Source organism: Saccostrea echinata, unplaced genomic scaffold, assembly GCF_033153115.1.
Source record: "Saccostrea echinata isolate AGI-Se365-2 ecotype Australia unplaced genomic scaffold, CSIRO_AGI_Sech_v1 ptg000036l, whole genome shotgun sequence".
In the NCBI taxonomy this organism is placed as follows: domain Eukaryota; kingdom Metazoa; phylum Mollusca; class Bivalvia; order Ostreida; family Ostreidae; genus Saccostrea; species Saccostrea echinata.
Window position 1 is genome coordinate 8,792,275 of NW_026889785.1, and position 17,015 is coordinate 8,809,289.

Genomic DNA, 17,015 nt, shown 5'->3' on the forward strand with positions numbered 1-17,015 from the left:
TATTTATGATGTAAATATAACATGTATTTTAGCAATATTTGACAAATTGCTCTGGTACATTGCATATCTATTTTTGATTACTACAAAGATAAGTATTATCTACCCAAGCCAGTTGTCTCTCGGTCTAAGTAAAGAAATGTATTCTTTCCATTTTCCACCACTTTGAGTGTTGGTGGGACTGTTGCAGGTATTTCCTGTGTGGTTTCTAAGGATGTTGTAGGGTTTAGGTCTACTGCGGTCTGATATGTTGTGCCTTCCTTTACTTCAGCTGTTGACACCTATCATTTTTAATACATACATGTAGCATTGGAAATGGAAATGTGCAACTCATGTATTCTATGAATACAAGTTCTGTTATATTACCATTACAAAACATATGTTTTAAAACATTGTTGAAATTAATGCAGAGTTTATATCAGCAAATATTTTAGCACTGACCTGTTTAGCTATTGATGACTTCAGTTCATAGCGCCGTTTTTTGTATGCTGTACTGGCCTTTCTGTTCCTGCTATACTGCCTTTTCTTTGATGCCCAAGTAAGAAACAATTGTGTATTCTTTCCCGGCGACAGTAATAAGTTGTCATAAACCTACAAGTATAGCAATATGTATAACATAGAAAAGAACATGTACTTCGTAAAAAATTAAGTAACTGAAAAATATCAACATAAATACATGATGAAAATAATGAATATCTTATAACACAGATTAAACTTTAAGATAAGACACAAACCTTGGAAAAAGCATCAGTGCCAATATTCTCTTGTGCAACAGCTGCTGCAACCCTGAATGCAGTGGACTCAGAACCACCATAAAAGCGGTTCTTTGGGTTTTTTGAGGAAACTATGTTGTTGAAGCTCTCATATCCTTGAGTGCTGCCTATGTTAAGTAATCTATCAGCATTCTTGCTGAAAGCATCAAAGATATTTTGGAGGTCCTGTATTAGATCTTCTTCAGTTAAATATTTTCCATAAGGCAGGTTTCTTGGTTTTTATAATAATGGTTGCTTTACAAAACTGAAAATATGTTTTGAAAATATACATGCACACTGTATATTAAGAATTATCATACTTCCATTAATTAAAAGAAAAATGTTTTTCATTTTCTTAATTTTTGTTATCATTATAAATCTCATAAATTACTGGATCTTACCCACACCAGTCTCCACATTGAAAATGGTCCCCTGATACATGTAAAGGGATAGCTCGTAAATTAGTCTCCATTGACTCCCTATCTGTGTTACCCTTTACAACGTAGGCAAAGCATTTAGTGAGGTGTTTTATAGTTTTCGGACCTAAAGCAGTGTATTTCTTTTCTTTTCTTAATTAGTCTGTTTGTAAAGTTCTTTTTTGTATGGTTGAAATCACAGACTTTCTCAATATTTTCGTCAAATCCTGCTTTTGCTCTGAAAAAAAAAAACTCAAACAAATAAATGTTAATAAAAATTAAATATAAAAGTTATCTTAATGTTTGCAAGTGATTTTTCCATATGCAACATTCTAAACTTTATCATAGCAATGTACCTGGAAAATGTTGTTGAATCATTATCCATAATCAATTTCTTAACATGGAACCCTTTCTGTTTGAGGTCTTGTAACATCTGTATTAAAACAAGCATATTGTTTTGGTTTTTAATTAGTGCATTGCCACAATTATGTTCTTTAAAAATGCTTTTTACTGCGATTCATGTTTTATCTTTACAAAAAAAATCTTAAAGAATGCTTTACCTCTATTGCCATATCAGATTCCATTGCTTTGGATGACTTGTTCCAATTTTTACTGCAATCATGTTCTTTTATAGCACTTTCACTGGCAGTTTGACAAAATCTGCATGCCTTGCATCTATATGAATATGTTAGTACTTTCCCTGTGTTTACTCCAATCATACCACCATGACCTGAAATTTGTGAATAAAAAAAAGAAAAGATATATATATATATATATATCACATATGTAAGATATAAAGTATAGGTTTGTCCAATTCTAAGAATTACCTGTGAGACTGTGAGACTGGCATAGTTTCTGCCACTTCCTCGAGTCTGCCGTCCAGCATCAAAACTGACAGCCTCAACACAGTCAGTATTTTCACAGCTGAGGTTTCAAGAATGACTGTAATATTAATTTGTTGTCCAAATTATATAACATTATTTTTAAAAATGGATCTTTTTCCATAAAAAGTATCTTTTATTAGCTCAAAAAATATTTTAAAATGATATAAGAAAGCAATTAAGAATATTTTCAAGATTACCCGTCCTTTTCCTCTATTTGTGCGTCTTGGCGTGTTTCATCTACTACTGCCTCCAAAGCTATACCTGCCTCTCTTTCTCTTTCTTTTTTAATGTTGTAGGTGGAACAGATGGTAAATTGAGTGCTCCAAGCAAAGTATTTACCACTGTTTCCCCAATGCCACAGAAAAGCATTGCTGAAACAGGAAAAGCAAGTTATTAAAGCTTGCACTCTTCATACAGATATAAACAATTATAATAAAAGTTTTTCTTATTTGAAAGATTAACTTTACCTGCACCCAATTTGGAATTCACATCCCATATATTTGACTATTGTCGTCAAGCACCATCTCTTGAAGAAGATCTTGAGGTAATACACAGATCATGTAGTTAGGCGTAAATTTTGTCTTTGATCTTGGGGGCATATTGTTTTTGTCATCTCTGACCATCTTTCATTCTGTATTTTTGTCCCCCACTTTCACTGAGAGTTGGGAATATTAAGTTGGGCCTGAATGTGTATCTGTCTGTCATTCTGTCTGGTTTGTTACACTTTGTGTCTGGAAGATATGTCAAATATAGCTTTTGAGCTTTTTCAATTTAATTTCATATCTTTATTCCCTATGTTTTTAAGAAGTCCCCTATTGATTTTGAAGTCCAAAGTTAAGGTCATGAATACACACATTTTGTCGGTGTATGAAACTAGCGTTTCCAGGCGATATCTTAAAAAAACCTATGACTTTGCAATATAATTCTATAATTTAATATTCTATTTGTATTGTGTAGTTTGAGTGGATAAAAAATAAGCTTAAATTGTATAATGAGAAGTTTGGAATTGAGAGATTTTCTACAGATCCAAATTTGATAAATTTTACACTGGTTTTTAGCTCACCTGAGCTGAAAGCTCAAGTGAGCTTTTCTGATCACCCGTTGTCTCCGTCGTCCGTCCGTCTGTCCGTACGTCTGTAAACTTTTCACATTTTTGACTTCTTTTCAAGAACCACTGGGCCAATTTTAACCAAACTTGGTACGAAGCATCATTTGGTGAAGTGGAGTTTAAATTATAAAAATGAAGGGCCATGTCCCCATCAAAGGGGAGATAATCAAAATAATACAAAAATTGGGTGGGGTCATTAAAAAATCTTCTTCTCAAGAACCACTGGGCCAGACAGGCTTAAACTTACGTGGTATCATCCTGGGGTAGTGTAGATCCTAAATTGTTCAAATCATGACCCCCGGGGGTAGGGCGGGGCCACAATAGGGAATCCAAGTTTGACGTTGAAATATGTAGTAAAAATCTTTAAAAATCTTCTTCTCAAGAACCACTGGGCTAGAAAGGCTGAAACTTATGTGGAAGCATACTGGGGTAGTGTAGATTCTAAATTGTTCAAATCATGACCCCCGGGGGTAGGGCGGGGCCACAATAGGGAATATAAGTTTAACATTGAAATATATAGTAAAAATCTTTAAAAATCTTCTTCTCAAGAATCACTGGGCCAGAAAGACTAAACCTTAAGTGGAAGCATACTGGGGTAGTGTAGATTCTAAATTGTAGGGAATCCGAGTTTTACATTGAAAAATATAGTAAAAATCTTTAAAAATCTTCTCAAGAACCACTGGGCCAGAAAAGCAAAAACTTATGTGGAAGCATTCTGGGGTAATGTAGATTCTAAATTGTTCAAATCATGACCCCGTGGGTAGGGCCGTGCCACAATAGGGAATCCAAGTTTTACATTGAAATATATCGTAAAATTCTTTAAAAATCTTCTTCTCAAGAACCACTGGGTCAGAGAAGCTGAAACTTATGTGGAAGCATTCTGGGGTAGTGTAAATTCTAATTGTTCAAATCATGACCCCTGGGGATGGGCGGGGCCACAATAAGTACTGGGGGGGGGGGGAATCAGGTGAAAAACACCAAGGTCAAAGTTACTCAGGTGAGCGCTGTGGCCCATGGGCCTCTTGTTCTAATTATGATATTTTTTGTGCTGTATATAATGTTGTTGAGCCAACAGCTTCAAATATGATTAGGTGGTCACGGGTTCACAGAAACAAGAATATTGTTTGTACCCTTTTAGAGAAGAATTTTTGCCAATTGTAGATTCGTTTTTTATGTTTTTGTGTAGAATTAGACAAGTTTTTTTTTTAAAGAAGATTCAGCACAACGTTTTTGTGTGTCTCAAAGTACTGTTATTCGAATTATTATTACTTGGAGTAATTACTTGTATTGTGTTTTGGGATATTTACCTATATGGCCAGATTTAGATATTGTCAGACAGAATATGCCAGAATGTTTTAAGGCTACTTTCCCAATACACGAGTTATTTTGGATTGTACAGAAATACGTGTGCAGACTCCAAGTGCCAAAGTACTTAACTCTCAGACATATTCTAATTACAAGTCTCATACTACCTTTAAAGCTTGATTGATATAACCCCTCATGGTGCTGTATGTTTTGTTAGCAGATTATTTACTGGCAATATTTCAGATAAAGATGTAACACAAAGAAGTGATATACTTGATCTTTTAGAACAAGGTGATGATGCGATGGCTGACAAAGGTTTTTAATTCATGTTGAAAGAGCTATCAGATGTAAAGAGTACCATATTTTTGATAATGTTGCTGGGACTGTAAACCAGATTTGGTCTGTTTGTTGTTCATTAACCAATTTTAAAGAAAAGTTATTTTGAGAGTTATTTTCAATTGTTAATAATGCTGAAGTGTGTTACATGTAAATGAACATCATCTGCATATTTGAATTATACTAGACATGTACAAGTGAAATAGTACACATACATGTATAAATTTAAAGCAGAAATATGCCCTAATTGCACAACTTTAATTTTTTTTGCATGCTTTGGGAAATTTATTTATCTTTGTAAAGTTCCCTTAATTTGTATTTCAAGAGAAAAAGACTTTTTTGGAAACAGATTTTATACCATGAGATTTTATCAAGTTTTCTGTAACCAATTTTGAAAATCTAATACACATATTTTAAAATTTGATTTAAATACAAGTATTTCTGAATTATACTGTATGTTTAATGCTAACATTACTTTACTTCATCAGTACTTCTGGTATTTAACACATTTGATACATTTTTGAAGCCTTTTTTTTTAAATTAAGATTCACTTTGTATGATTTTTTTTTGTTTTTGAAGGAACAAGCACATAAATGACAACTTTTTGAAAAGAACAAGCTTTTAATGAAGAAATTTGAATCTACAGTACCTTAAGATACTGGCATATTAATTCATGTATGACTAATTCCTGATATTCCTAAATATTTCCCCCATACATGTGTATATTTTGATGTGCTATAGAAGTTAAGATATTTGAACAAACTTGGATCTACACTATATAAGGAAGCTTTTGCCTTTTCTGGCTCAGTGGTTTTTAGAGTTAGAAAAAAAAATTATGATGCCAAATTTCCATTATTTCCCAATCATCTTCCCATTATATATATAGAGTGTATTTCATTTAAAATAAATAGATGACAGACTTCCTTTAATTAGAGAAAGCTTATTTGAACTTTTGGATTGGCTAAACAAAGAAACCAAACAAACAAAATAACAGCATGCATGTACTCACATGTACTGTTTTTTTTTTCTTATAATCCATTATAGATATTATATTCAGTACTGAACACATGTTGGTAAATAGTAATGGAAGTAAAACATGTCAGGTTTTTGTTTCATTTCCTGCCACTTTCCAGGTACAAAGTTAATTCTTTCTAGATGGTAGTCGTCTCGACACCATATGAACAAATCACACCACAGAGCACCGGCCAAACCCATTTGACCCATTATCTGATAATAATATTCATGGGAGGATTTTAGTTTATAGCTGTTATTGACTAAGAGTTAAATATTTTAAATTCGTAATCGAGTCTGCATTTGGACATTTTATTTCTAGTAGCCCATACATGGGTACAGAGTTGGGATCTATGACTTTCCTGTCAGGTGAAGTTCCAAGATGAAAACATGAGGGATTGATAACTAAGCCTGCTTTAAACACATTGTTTTCTGTAATTGTGGCGTATGCTTCTGCTGCCTCCTGTCCATGTTCAAGTCCAAATTTCATTGCTGCTGTTTGAATTTTATTATTTTTTTAATAATGCGTCAACCAAAGTTTCAAAATCTTTTTTCCGTGAACAAACTCTTTTGAATTTAGATGAAGTAATTCTGTGTTTTCTTGCTGAATTCCAGTAGGGACTTTTAGACTGTTCAATTGTATTTTGTTCAATGTCTTCAGAATCGGTTTTAGATACAGTAAGTCCTTCATAAAAATTTTGTTCACCCAGATTTAGAACTGTATTGAAATTTTGATCAAGTGTAGGTAAAGTGTAACCAGGATAGGTAGGAAAAGCAGGATTGTTTATAATTGTTTCAGTACTGTCGTCAATTTTCTTTTGCTGATAAGAAAGAAGGGAACCTCTAGGTACTGGTCCAACTTTTGATTCAATAGTCTCAATGGAATTAATTTTGGAGGAAGGTGACAGTATGGTTTTAAATTGAGCATTTGTTGTCATCAGGTTTTCATTGAGAGATTCTAAGATGTTCTGATATGGAATTGGTTGTTGTATTGGACGATAAAATTTTGATTTCACACCATCTGTTCTTTTTAATTTTTTACACGTAATTTTCTGAATTTGTACATCCTCAACTGCTTCCGGATGAATGCCCTCTAATCTTTGAGGTATGTGCCATGTTTGAGGCATTGATGTCTTAGATTTGACACATGGTACTGTCTTCAAATCAAGTTTTGATAGTGAGCTAATGTGTACATAAGGCCTAAATATGGCTGCAATGTCCAGAGCCAGCTTTACATGTGCAGTTAGAACTTTCAACATTGGTACCAGCTGCAGATTTTAGGAAAATTTGCAAATTATGTGGGGAATCATTTTTCCTCATAGAGGGAAAACACTTGGCTCTAATACAAGCACCAGTGCCCCCTGATGTACATGGTCTCACTGAAATAATAGAAGAAGCTTGCTTAGCTTCCTTGTAAATGAAATTGATAAGGAAACAGAAAATAAATCTAACCAAGTAAAAAATGGAACCGATTTCAGCAAATGAAAATAAATTTAGACAAATAATATGAAACAAAAAATGTATTAAAGAAAAATACAATTTGGGATTCATTTGCTACATGTACTAGGAAAGAAAAGCAAAGATGATCCATTTGTTAATTGCATGAATGTAAATTTCAGCTGTATAAACACTTGAAATTGGATTTCTTGGTATAATATACACTATATACTCTGTTATATATGTACAGGAATTTGACGTTTGTGTATATGGTAGTGTGGAACATGTTACATGTACACGTAGAATAAGCTTATAAAGACAAGAGGAAAAAGATATTTGCTTAATCAGTATTTTATTGCAACCAAATAAAAATGTCCCTGGTTAATTCTCAGTGCATCAATTCTACATCAATTGATGTCTCTGACCACATCAATATGTTCCTGAGGATTGTTTTTTTAAATCTGCATGTATATTCACTTCACATCCCAGTATGCATAATGAAAATATCATTGAAATCCATTGCTCTAAATCATAATCATAGCTTGTCTTTCATTCTTTGAAGTATGTGGTATATACATGTGCATTACTCAATCTGATTTATAGTACACCTGCACATCTTCAAATTTGCAGGCATCAAAAACGCAATTATATATATACATCATATTTAATTTAAATGAAACATCCCCAGCAATCCGAGAACAAGACTTAAACTCACAACAAGGTTGATAAAAATTTAGAATCCTAAAATTTGAAATGTGTTTGTATAAGGTGTACATGTATTTGAATTTAATATGTGGTAAACATATGGTTACCATCAATACACTATTAAACTACTTTATATATATATATACATGTATATTTCATGTGTATGTGCATACTGGAGGTTAACACAGTGCTTTGTTTATTTTAAAAATTCCATTTTCTATTTGAAATGCCTTGCAAATTTCAAACGGGAAAAATCTAAAAAAAAAAAAAAACAAAAAACAAAGCAAAATCAAGAAATATAAATAATAATTGAAAAAATAAACAAAGACATATACATGTAAATAGTTTATAAATTTATTATAAACAAAATAAAAAAATCCATGTATTAATAAATGACATGAGATAAATAACCTCAGCATCATAACATTTACGTAAGGAACATGCATTCTTTGAACAGCTGACTGCATAAATATTTCGATCTATAGGCTCTATATAAACCACACCCACCTTAGTGTACATTTCACATAACGTGACAATAAATTTCTTTATATTTTTTCCTTAACCCCTTCACTTCCACACCGGTCAATTTGACCGGTGGCACGTTATAACACGACTTCGCGAAAATTAGATCTCTGTATTTATTTCATGAAAGCATAAAGGTATATAAACTATATATCATCTTTTTGGAAATTTTCTCTACTTTAAAACTATGTAGAAAATCTATGTCTTAATGTCGGTAATAAATAGATTATACGTTTTCAAGACATACATGACTTTTTGAAAATGGCGCAATTTTCCAAAGCAATTGACGATTTTCCCGACGATAGACATTTTTTTCCTGATTAATATGATAAAGAAAGAGTGATATATTCTTAAAGCATATTTTCTCTGCTTTTGAAATATGTAAAAATTATTATTACTTTAAAATATTTTGTAAAAAGAATTTTCTTGCACTTGTGTTTTTTCTCGTAATATTTAAACAAAGCTCAGGTTTACGTGTATTTTTGTATTGAAATTGGGAAAACAAAATAAAGCTGGTAAAAGTAGAGAAAATTTCCTTTTCAACAAGCCTTTACTGATCTTCTCACTCTCAGTATTTTCTTAATAACGATAGTTTGAATTTGTGACCTTCGCATAATTTTTATAGAACAATATTTAACGTCAAGGTCGATTCTGTTGCGTCTTACTCGGAACAAAATATTGTTTTATAACATAATAAGTACTATTTTAATATATACTTTTAATGAAATAAATGCTTAATACAAAGTAATTGTTTTGAAAAACATATATACTATCTTTCTACCTTTTGTGAAGTTTAATTTTTTAATGTAATGAATTTATTTATCTATATCACATGTACAATAATGTTGATACGAAATGTAGATTCCCTAAACGTCTTTACGTTGAAAAAAATCAGATTCAATATTGCTGTATGTCATATATTTTCTTAATATGAAATTTAATTAAATCTATACCATGTATACTGACACGGAGTTTAACAACTTTGAAACAAGCACAAAAACTCGCATTTACACGACTCATCACTGTAAGAGTTGATACGAATTGAGATTACCACGTGTTTCCACTGTAGCAGTAAACAACAACATGATGATGTTTTCATGATTATTTTACAACGAAGAAAATCACTTCAATGCATCAAATAATACGGTCTTTCCTTTGGTATTAGAGGTGAGTAAATATAGACTGAAGAGTTAAAACTGTCTTTAAAACGCATTAATTCACATTCAAATGAAAAAATGTACACATGTACTAGGTCTTCATGTATCTAGGCACAGGAGTCAGCAGTTTTATCAGGGACCTATATACTATATATAGTATACAGGTCCCTGGTTTTATCCATAAAACAAAGTAAACACTAACCAGTGAGCTTCGCGGGCGTAGCGAGCTCGCTCGCGAAGCTCAATGGTTAGTGTTAACATTGTTTTATGGTTAAAACTGCCGACTCCTGTGATCTAGGCTTTACCCTGTTTCAGTGTTTGAATCTCGTATTTTAGATTGAAACTAGTTCAGCCAATTTTGTGTTGCTTTTGAAGTGTATACTTTTGACGACCACCCTTAAGTACCTTTCAAAGTAAAATCAGGTTGGCATAATAATTAATGTAGAGTTGTTGTCAGTATGTGTGTACATACACTATCAAATTGAATTTTTAGGGCACTGGCACCATATGCTTCAGTATTTTCATCTGTGAAGACCCAATTGCTAACCCCACCATGCACTAGTAAGATCATTATGTGGGGACACAGGTGCTTATTATGACCAATGAACAGGTAAATTTGTGTTTTGGTAGTGAAAGTTTCTGTATCTCTAAAAATTCTAAATAAAGTGAAATTTTATTTGCATTCTCTTGATATTGCATTCACACAAGTTTATAAGAATTTGATTTATATTTTGAAAAAAGTGTATGATACACATGATATTTATGATTCATGATTATACCTTTAAACACACTATTTAAACACACAATATTTATTCAGATTTATGCCCAGAAAGGGAACGAGCAGTCTTTTATAGACTGCTGTGGTATTTCAATCTAGTAAAGTATGTGGTTAGAATTTCCATTTTCTCAATTTTTCAGTCATTTTCGAATTATCATGTACATGTATACATGGATGGACAAACTATATTCACTGGATGGCTATATATCAACACTCCTATGTACACGAACAGCCTTGCCCCAGGAATTTTGCCCTGAAGTAACAGTTTTCAGTCCATTGTGTCCTTTCTCTTAACAACCCTGACATCCAGGTATGCTATTTCTTTTAGTTCAATAATTCAACCATGATGGTTTATTACTAGGTTGATGATTTTTCAGTCCTGATACATTGACTTAAACAAATCATTTAACTACATGAATCACATAAATATACTTTTGATTTTAAAAGGAAAATTACATCAATGTATTAATTGTAGCATTCTAATTCTATATATGTAAATTCACATAATCTGTTTCAAAATATTTATATCTTTTACAGGATAGTAGCTGATTACATGTACTTGACAGAAAATGATCATGTCTTAGACAAGTCAAAGAAGTTCCTCGAGTCTTTCAGAGAAATGACGGTTGATGAAAGAATGGTGGTCACAAAGTAAAAGTGCTCTGGTCTTCAACATTTTGTGAAAGATTAAATCAGTCTTATTTGGAATTCAGTTTGCAATATTTCTGGATTTGTATATTTGGATAAAAACATAACTTTTTCAACTTATTGACTAAACAGTTTTGCATTAGATATTGCCAATGCCATCTATTATTATTTTTTCCCTCCAAGATGACATGTCAAGTCTTTATTGTACCCCTTAAGCACTGTTACCAGAAAAATCTTGTAATGAAATCAATTAGTTTATTTTTTCTTGTTAAATTAAAAGTTGGGGGGAAAATCAATGAAGTATAGGTTATTGTTAATGACATCAAGAAAATGGATTTGTTTTTGTTTAACAGAAAAATTGTATACATGTTGTAGTTACTGTTATGTAATTTTACATCACTGTTCAGCCAGACCTTTTTGTCATTTTTTTTTGAGTGAGTGAGTGAGTGAGAAAAAAAATGTAAAAACCTTTATTAGCCACATCTTTCATGAAATGTATAGGACCTATGGGTCTGTCAATTTCTGTCAATTTAATTTGCTAGTAAATATGCATCATAAATTGGAACAAAGTTGCACTAGTGGAAAGTACTGTTTATTTTTTAATTTACTTGATATTATGGTTGTGATTTTTTTTTTTAAATTAGAACACAAGAAACCCTGTTTGTAAATTGTACTTTTTGACAACCTGATTTTTACTTACTTGCATTGTCAATTTATTATTGCCTTGAAAGACCAAGTCAAATGTTTCTTATCAAACATGGCTAGTGAATGCCGTCTTCACCAGCGAAGGGATTTGCTGTTCTTCTCACAAACCCATGGTCTATCTTGCTATCAAAAGTCAGGATTATTTTCACAAGTTGTGGTTGGAGTTTATTGACATCATTTGACCAATCAGCAAGTGCTATAGTAAATGGCGATATCTTCATTCAGGATATTTCTTGACTCTCTAGTCTCAGTAATAAAAACCCTTGTAAACAATGATTCATAAGATAACATTCCATTCTTGAAATTGCTAGGCATGTCATCCAACGTGAAGATTATGTGCACATAATGTAGTCTTGAACCTATATTGCAGATAAAGACTTGCAAACATACTAACAAATAAACATGTCCGCTTGTTAGTTATTCTTCAGATACTTCACTTTTTATAAATGCTCTTTATTTCTATGAATGATGCAAGCTGTGATTTGAGATCAGGTGACTTAAACAATCCTGACTTTTGATAGCATGATAGGCTAAGGGTTTGTGAGAAGAATAGCAGACCAGAATCCTTTGCTTGCAAAAATGAGCAAATGCATGTCACATAAATTTGATGAATGAAAGGATTGTAATGCAAAAGCCACTCATTTGAAAAAGAGATTCCAAGTTCCATCCATTGTCCATCTTGTGAGGTTTCTTCATGCTTATCAAATGAGAAAATTGTTTTAACAAGTAACTCAGTAAAGACAGGAAATCTGTTAAAAATTGGAAATTTAAGATAATTCTTGTAAGAATTTTTTTTTTTTGAAAATGATGAAATAAGTACTTAATTGTATAATTTATAAAAAAAAAAAATGATACTGCTTGCATTCTTTTTCTTTTTTTACCATATTATTTTAATATTGTGTCATTAACGTTGAATTACATGCAATCACATCTTACAAATTTTATTTCAGTTCACAAATTTTAGATAGATTTTTGGAATGGCAACCAAGATATGCAAAATAAAAAAGATTAATTCGTTTTTTAAAATTTCTCTCAGGATTTTGTTGTTCACAATTTGTTTATGTTTACTATTAGATCATATATCCATAGTGATTGCAGCATTTTAAAATTGATATATACTTGAAATTTAAGGCAGAATTCTGTACTGATATGACCTTGAACCCCCCCCCCCCGCAAGAACAGAAGTGTCATGGTCAATACTTAATTCAATAATGTTCTTTATATTATTTTGGCCCATATCTTACTTATAATATCATGGAATACACAAAAAAGTATCTAGAATGAGTGATAACAAACATTCAATGTATACAGCCAAAAAATTAAAAATGTTGTTGCTTAGCAAGCACTTAAAGGTCATTTAACAAATATTTGAACTGAAATGGTGTATGGATATTGCAGTTCTGGTGATTTCTTCAGAGTATATTCAGAATTTTCTATTACAGCATCCATTGTGTAAAATTTTAGCAAGAATATTGAAAAGTGTTGAAAAAGTTGATGAAATTTTTGCACTTATATGACCTTTGACCTCCTAAAAATAGTTTTAATGAGGTCAAACTCTAAGACAATTTATCTGCTGTATATCCCTTTTAATTTTATGACCTCATATCTGACTTTGACGTGTGCTGGAATGCATGAATGTGTCTAGGATGAGCAAAAAACGAAAATTACTGCCCTAAAATTGAAAAATACCCCGTTGCTAAGCAACCCCTTTAAAGTCATTATATGCAGAATTGAAAAAAAAGTTTATGTGATTCATGTAGTACAGTATAATTCTCTTTTGTAAGTATATTCCAAATTTCCTATTTCAACATACATCATTGTTAATACTTAGCTTGAAGATTAAAAAGTATCAAAAAAATTCTATAAAATTTTGCACTTATTTGACCTTTGACCTCCATTTCTACTAATAAGGTCAGTCGTTGAGTATCTGAATAGTCATGAAATATCATCTCTAAGAAAGTCCCTACAAAATGGTATGCATCATGCCTAGCTTTCTCCTTGGATAAAAAGGTTAGAAATAATTCGATAATGCTATGTCAAAAGGTCTCCAAAATGACTTAAAATGCGCCGGTAGAGAAAGGGTTAAAAAAGAATAACTAAAAAAGTATTTCATCTCTACTTGTGGTGTATCTTTATTGTCTTTCGTACATCAAATCTCAATAATTATAACAGATATCGACGTAAAGAAGTTAAATGTATTCTGTATGCTGCCTGATATGGGCCTCGGAAAATATGTAAACAAACCTTAAATATCGTGTACATAGCCTTCAACAAAATTGCTGTATCCTCTTTTGAGTAATTTATTTGGAATTTTTGATGTGGATGACCACGCCGATATCACATCGTCGGTTATCTTTGGTACAGTTGCGAGAGAACACGTCCATGCTGGTTGACCTTCACCTAACTTCGCCATCTTTCTCGTAGTCAAGAACGCTTGTTTGTCAGGTCAGCCTCGTTTTCGTATTTCGATGGCAGACGCGTGAATAAAAAGAGTCTATTTGGTTATTTTTGGCCTACTACTCCAGGGTGGGTTCCCCAACCCTAGAGTGTTCTACTACTTACTTTTTTGGAAACAAAACAACATTGGTGTGTATGTTGGGATTGAGAGTGGTGAATGTCATCTTTTGAATGGAGAAGTCTTGTAAATGTAGTTTTTGTATGATAATAGAGTAGTGACCTAATAGGAGAGTCCATCCTATGTATGGCGTTGAACTGAAAAGTGATTCTATAGAACGTAATCTATATTCGAGAAGTGGTGTAAATCGGATGTGGATATTTAAAAATTCCAAGGAACTTTGCGAAAATTTGAAATCGCAAAATTTTACCAAAATCATCAACATAAAAACTTGCATTTTTCACCTTTACAACCATTCCCCACGATAAATTAAAGTCCAGGCTTTTTGATATCATTGACGGCTGCTTTTTCAATAAACTCGTAAATTTACTTACCTGGCTTGTCATTTGTCATTTACAAAATTATTTTGTTAAAAAACATTCTGATTGTACACACTGAAGTTGATAATAAAAAGATGCTTGAGTTTCTGATTGACAAATAGTCACCCGCATGGCGCAGTGGTTAGAGCGTCTGCTCTAGAGTCTTGGAGTAAGGAGTTGATCCTTTAGGATCTTGATCCATGTTCTCTCCTTTAGCTTCAAGCTTTGTTCCTTCTTAAAAGTAGAAACACTTTTGATCTTCCCGTCAACAATGGCTTGACTGAAGTACTTCCCTGATCCAGAAAATTTAGACTTCATAACTCTCGGTTCTGGTGCCTCTAATGAATATAGGCTTTTAAATTCTGAAATAAAAATTTATTATAGACGTAATATTGTTTTAAAATTCTTTACGAATAGGTACATGCACAAACATTCTTTTAAAAAAAACATAATGAGCAAAAAAGATGTTTCATATATATATTGACAATTTTATCTGACAAACATAATCAATAAAATGCATGGATTTCGCCTTTCAGTTTCTTGGAATCTTTATGTGGATACAACGATTGGAACAGAAAAAAAAAAAAACAGGAACAGCCTAGACTAGAACACAACGCCTGCCGTGACACGGGGCCTCGGTTTTTAAAGTTTCATCCGAAGGACCCGCAACTTTCACTTCAAAGTGCCGAGCGCATGGCGAAGGGACAGTTGCATTACATAAGCCAAAAGGCATTACGTTAAACTCGAAAAGTCCCCTATGTGACGTGAAGGCGGTCATCTGTTTGTCATGCTCGTCGACTTCTATCTGCCAATACCCGCTCATCATATCCAGCGTAGAAAACCACTTCGACCCCCAAGAGCATCTAACGACTCATCAATCCTAGGTAAAGGATATTCATCCTTTACTGTTACGTTGCCTCCTAAAATCAATACAGAACCGAAGAGTTCCATCCTTCTTACGTACAAGTACGATTGGACTAGCCCAAGGACTTGAAGACGGTCTCATAATATTGTTTGTAAGCATGTTATCAATTTGGTTGTCAATTTCTTTCTTTAGATGAAATGGAACGCGTCTTGGCTGCTGAAGAATCGGCATTTTCATTTTCCGTATGGATTTTGTCTGTGATCAAAGTTGTGTGTCCTTGATCAGCGCCCTTTTCAGCAAAAAGCTTAGCATGCTTTAACAAAAAAAATTGGGCCTGCTCTCTTTGGCTTGGCGAAAGATTCTCTGCATCATCTAGCAAGGTTTGAATGTGGCCAGGTAAACTCGTAGCTTGCGTTAGCTCTTCACTATTTGATGGTAATATGGTTCTTATTGGCTCAAATATCACTGCAATTGTCCCTTTATATACAACTAACGGATCATCATGTAAATTAAGGAGCCTCAATGGAACATCATCGCCAGCGTCTGCGGATACTAGCGATCTACCCATCATGGTTTTTGTCTTCTGACTAAATGACTGGCATGGTTCCACTATCCCAAACAATGGTAATGGTCTCTTGCTGTCTCGATTTATCACATTCCCCATAACGATGGATTCGCTCCTGGCCGGTATAACTGAAGTTTCAGTAAGAGAAACTCTACAGCATTGCATATTTTGCTCCAGATGTACATTAATCACTTCATATTCGAACTTCAGGGTCATTGACTTAAGGTCCAGCATACATGAAATCCAGTCCTAAAATACCAGATCCTCTAATTGCTGCCACGACTGCTTCGTGTTTTATAATCTTCTCTCCTATACTGTCGACCCTTTCGTTTCTAATGTCTTGCCAACTGCTAAAGTGAGTGCATGACGTGTTGCTTGCAATGCTGGTTGACTCGCCGAGGGAATAGCATCATATGTTTCACAAGATACTATTGTAACAGAAGCTCCAGAGTCTACTATGAAATTAGCGTCTATTCCATTCACATTGGCCGGGATATAGAGTCCAGAATCTATTGATGTCGCGCACCCGCTTCTTATCTGATAGGTTGGTAGTGACGACTGGCCAGACTTCGTCTGTGTTGACTCTTGCTCATTATAGGTTTCTCTCTGTCTTTCTCTCTGTGGACATTCGCGGCTTATATGCCCCTTTTGATTGCAAGTAAAACAAACGATGTCATTTCTTGATGTTCGTTTGCCACCCCTACTACGTTGTATTTGACCACTCCCTTGCATTTGCTGTTGCATAAGCTGCTTCAATTGCTGGAGCTCCGATTTGAGTTTCTTTAGTTCCGTGTCTTTTTCAATGTTTTGCTTACTACAGGCTTCTGTATCTACTTCTCTTACCATCTTGTTCCACTTTCCGGTTCTCTTTTCTTCTGCTTTCATACACG

The 17,015-nt window shown here is 33.2% G+C and overlaps 1 protein-coding gene and 2 long non-coding RNA genes across 3 annotated transcripts; 1 reads left to right on the forward strand and 2 right to left on the reverse strand.

The window, feature by feature from the left end:
* Positions 1-443: 443 nt before the first annotated feature.
* On the reverse strand, positions 444-1,234 carry LOC133199749 (uncharacterized). Its single transcript, XR_009722833.1, has 3 exons — positions 1,151-1,234; positions 732-1,014; positions 444-588 (listed from the first exon to the last, which is right to left on the reverse strand). It is a non-coding gene; the product is annotated as an uncharacterized LOC133199749 (long non-coding RNA).
* A 4,554-nt stretch (positions 1,235-5,788) lies between these two features.
* Positions 5,789-6,819, reverse strand: LOC133199984 (uncharacterized). Its single transcript, XM_061335762.1, has 2 exons — positions 6,330-6,819; positions 5,789-6,072 (listed from the first exon to the last, which is right to left on the reverse strand). Exons 1-2 carry the CDS (start codon positions 6,745-6,747, stop codon positions 5,852-5,854), a joined length of 639 nt encoding a protein of 212 aa, XP_061191746.1. The 5' UTR covers positions 6,748-6,819; the 3' UTR covers positions 5,789-5,851.
* Positions 6,820-10,137: 3,318 nt separating this feature from the next.
* LOC133199755 (uncharacterized) lies at positions 10,138-11,366 on the forward strand. Its single transcript, XR_009722836.1, has 3 exons — positions 10,138-10,240; positions 10,549-10,718; positions 10,946-11,366. It is a non-coding gene; the product is annotated as an uncharacterized LOC133199755 (long non-coding RNA).
* The last annotated feature ends 5,649 nt before the right edge of the window (positions 11,367-17,015 follow it).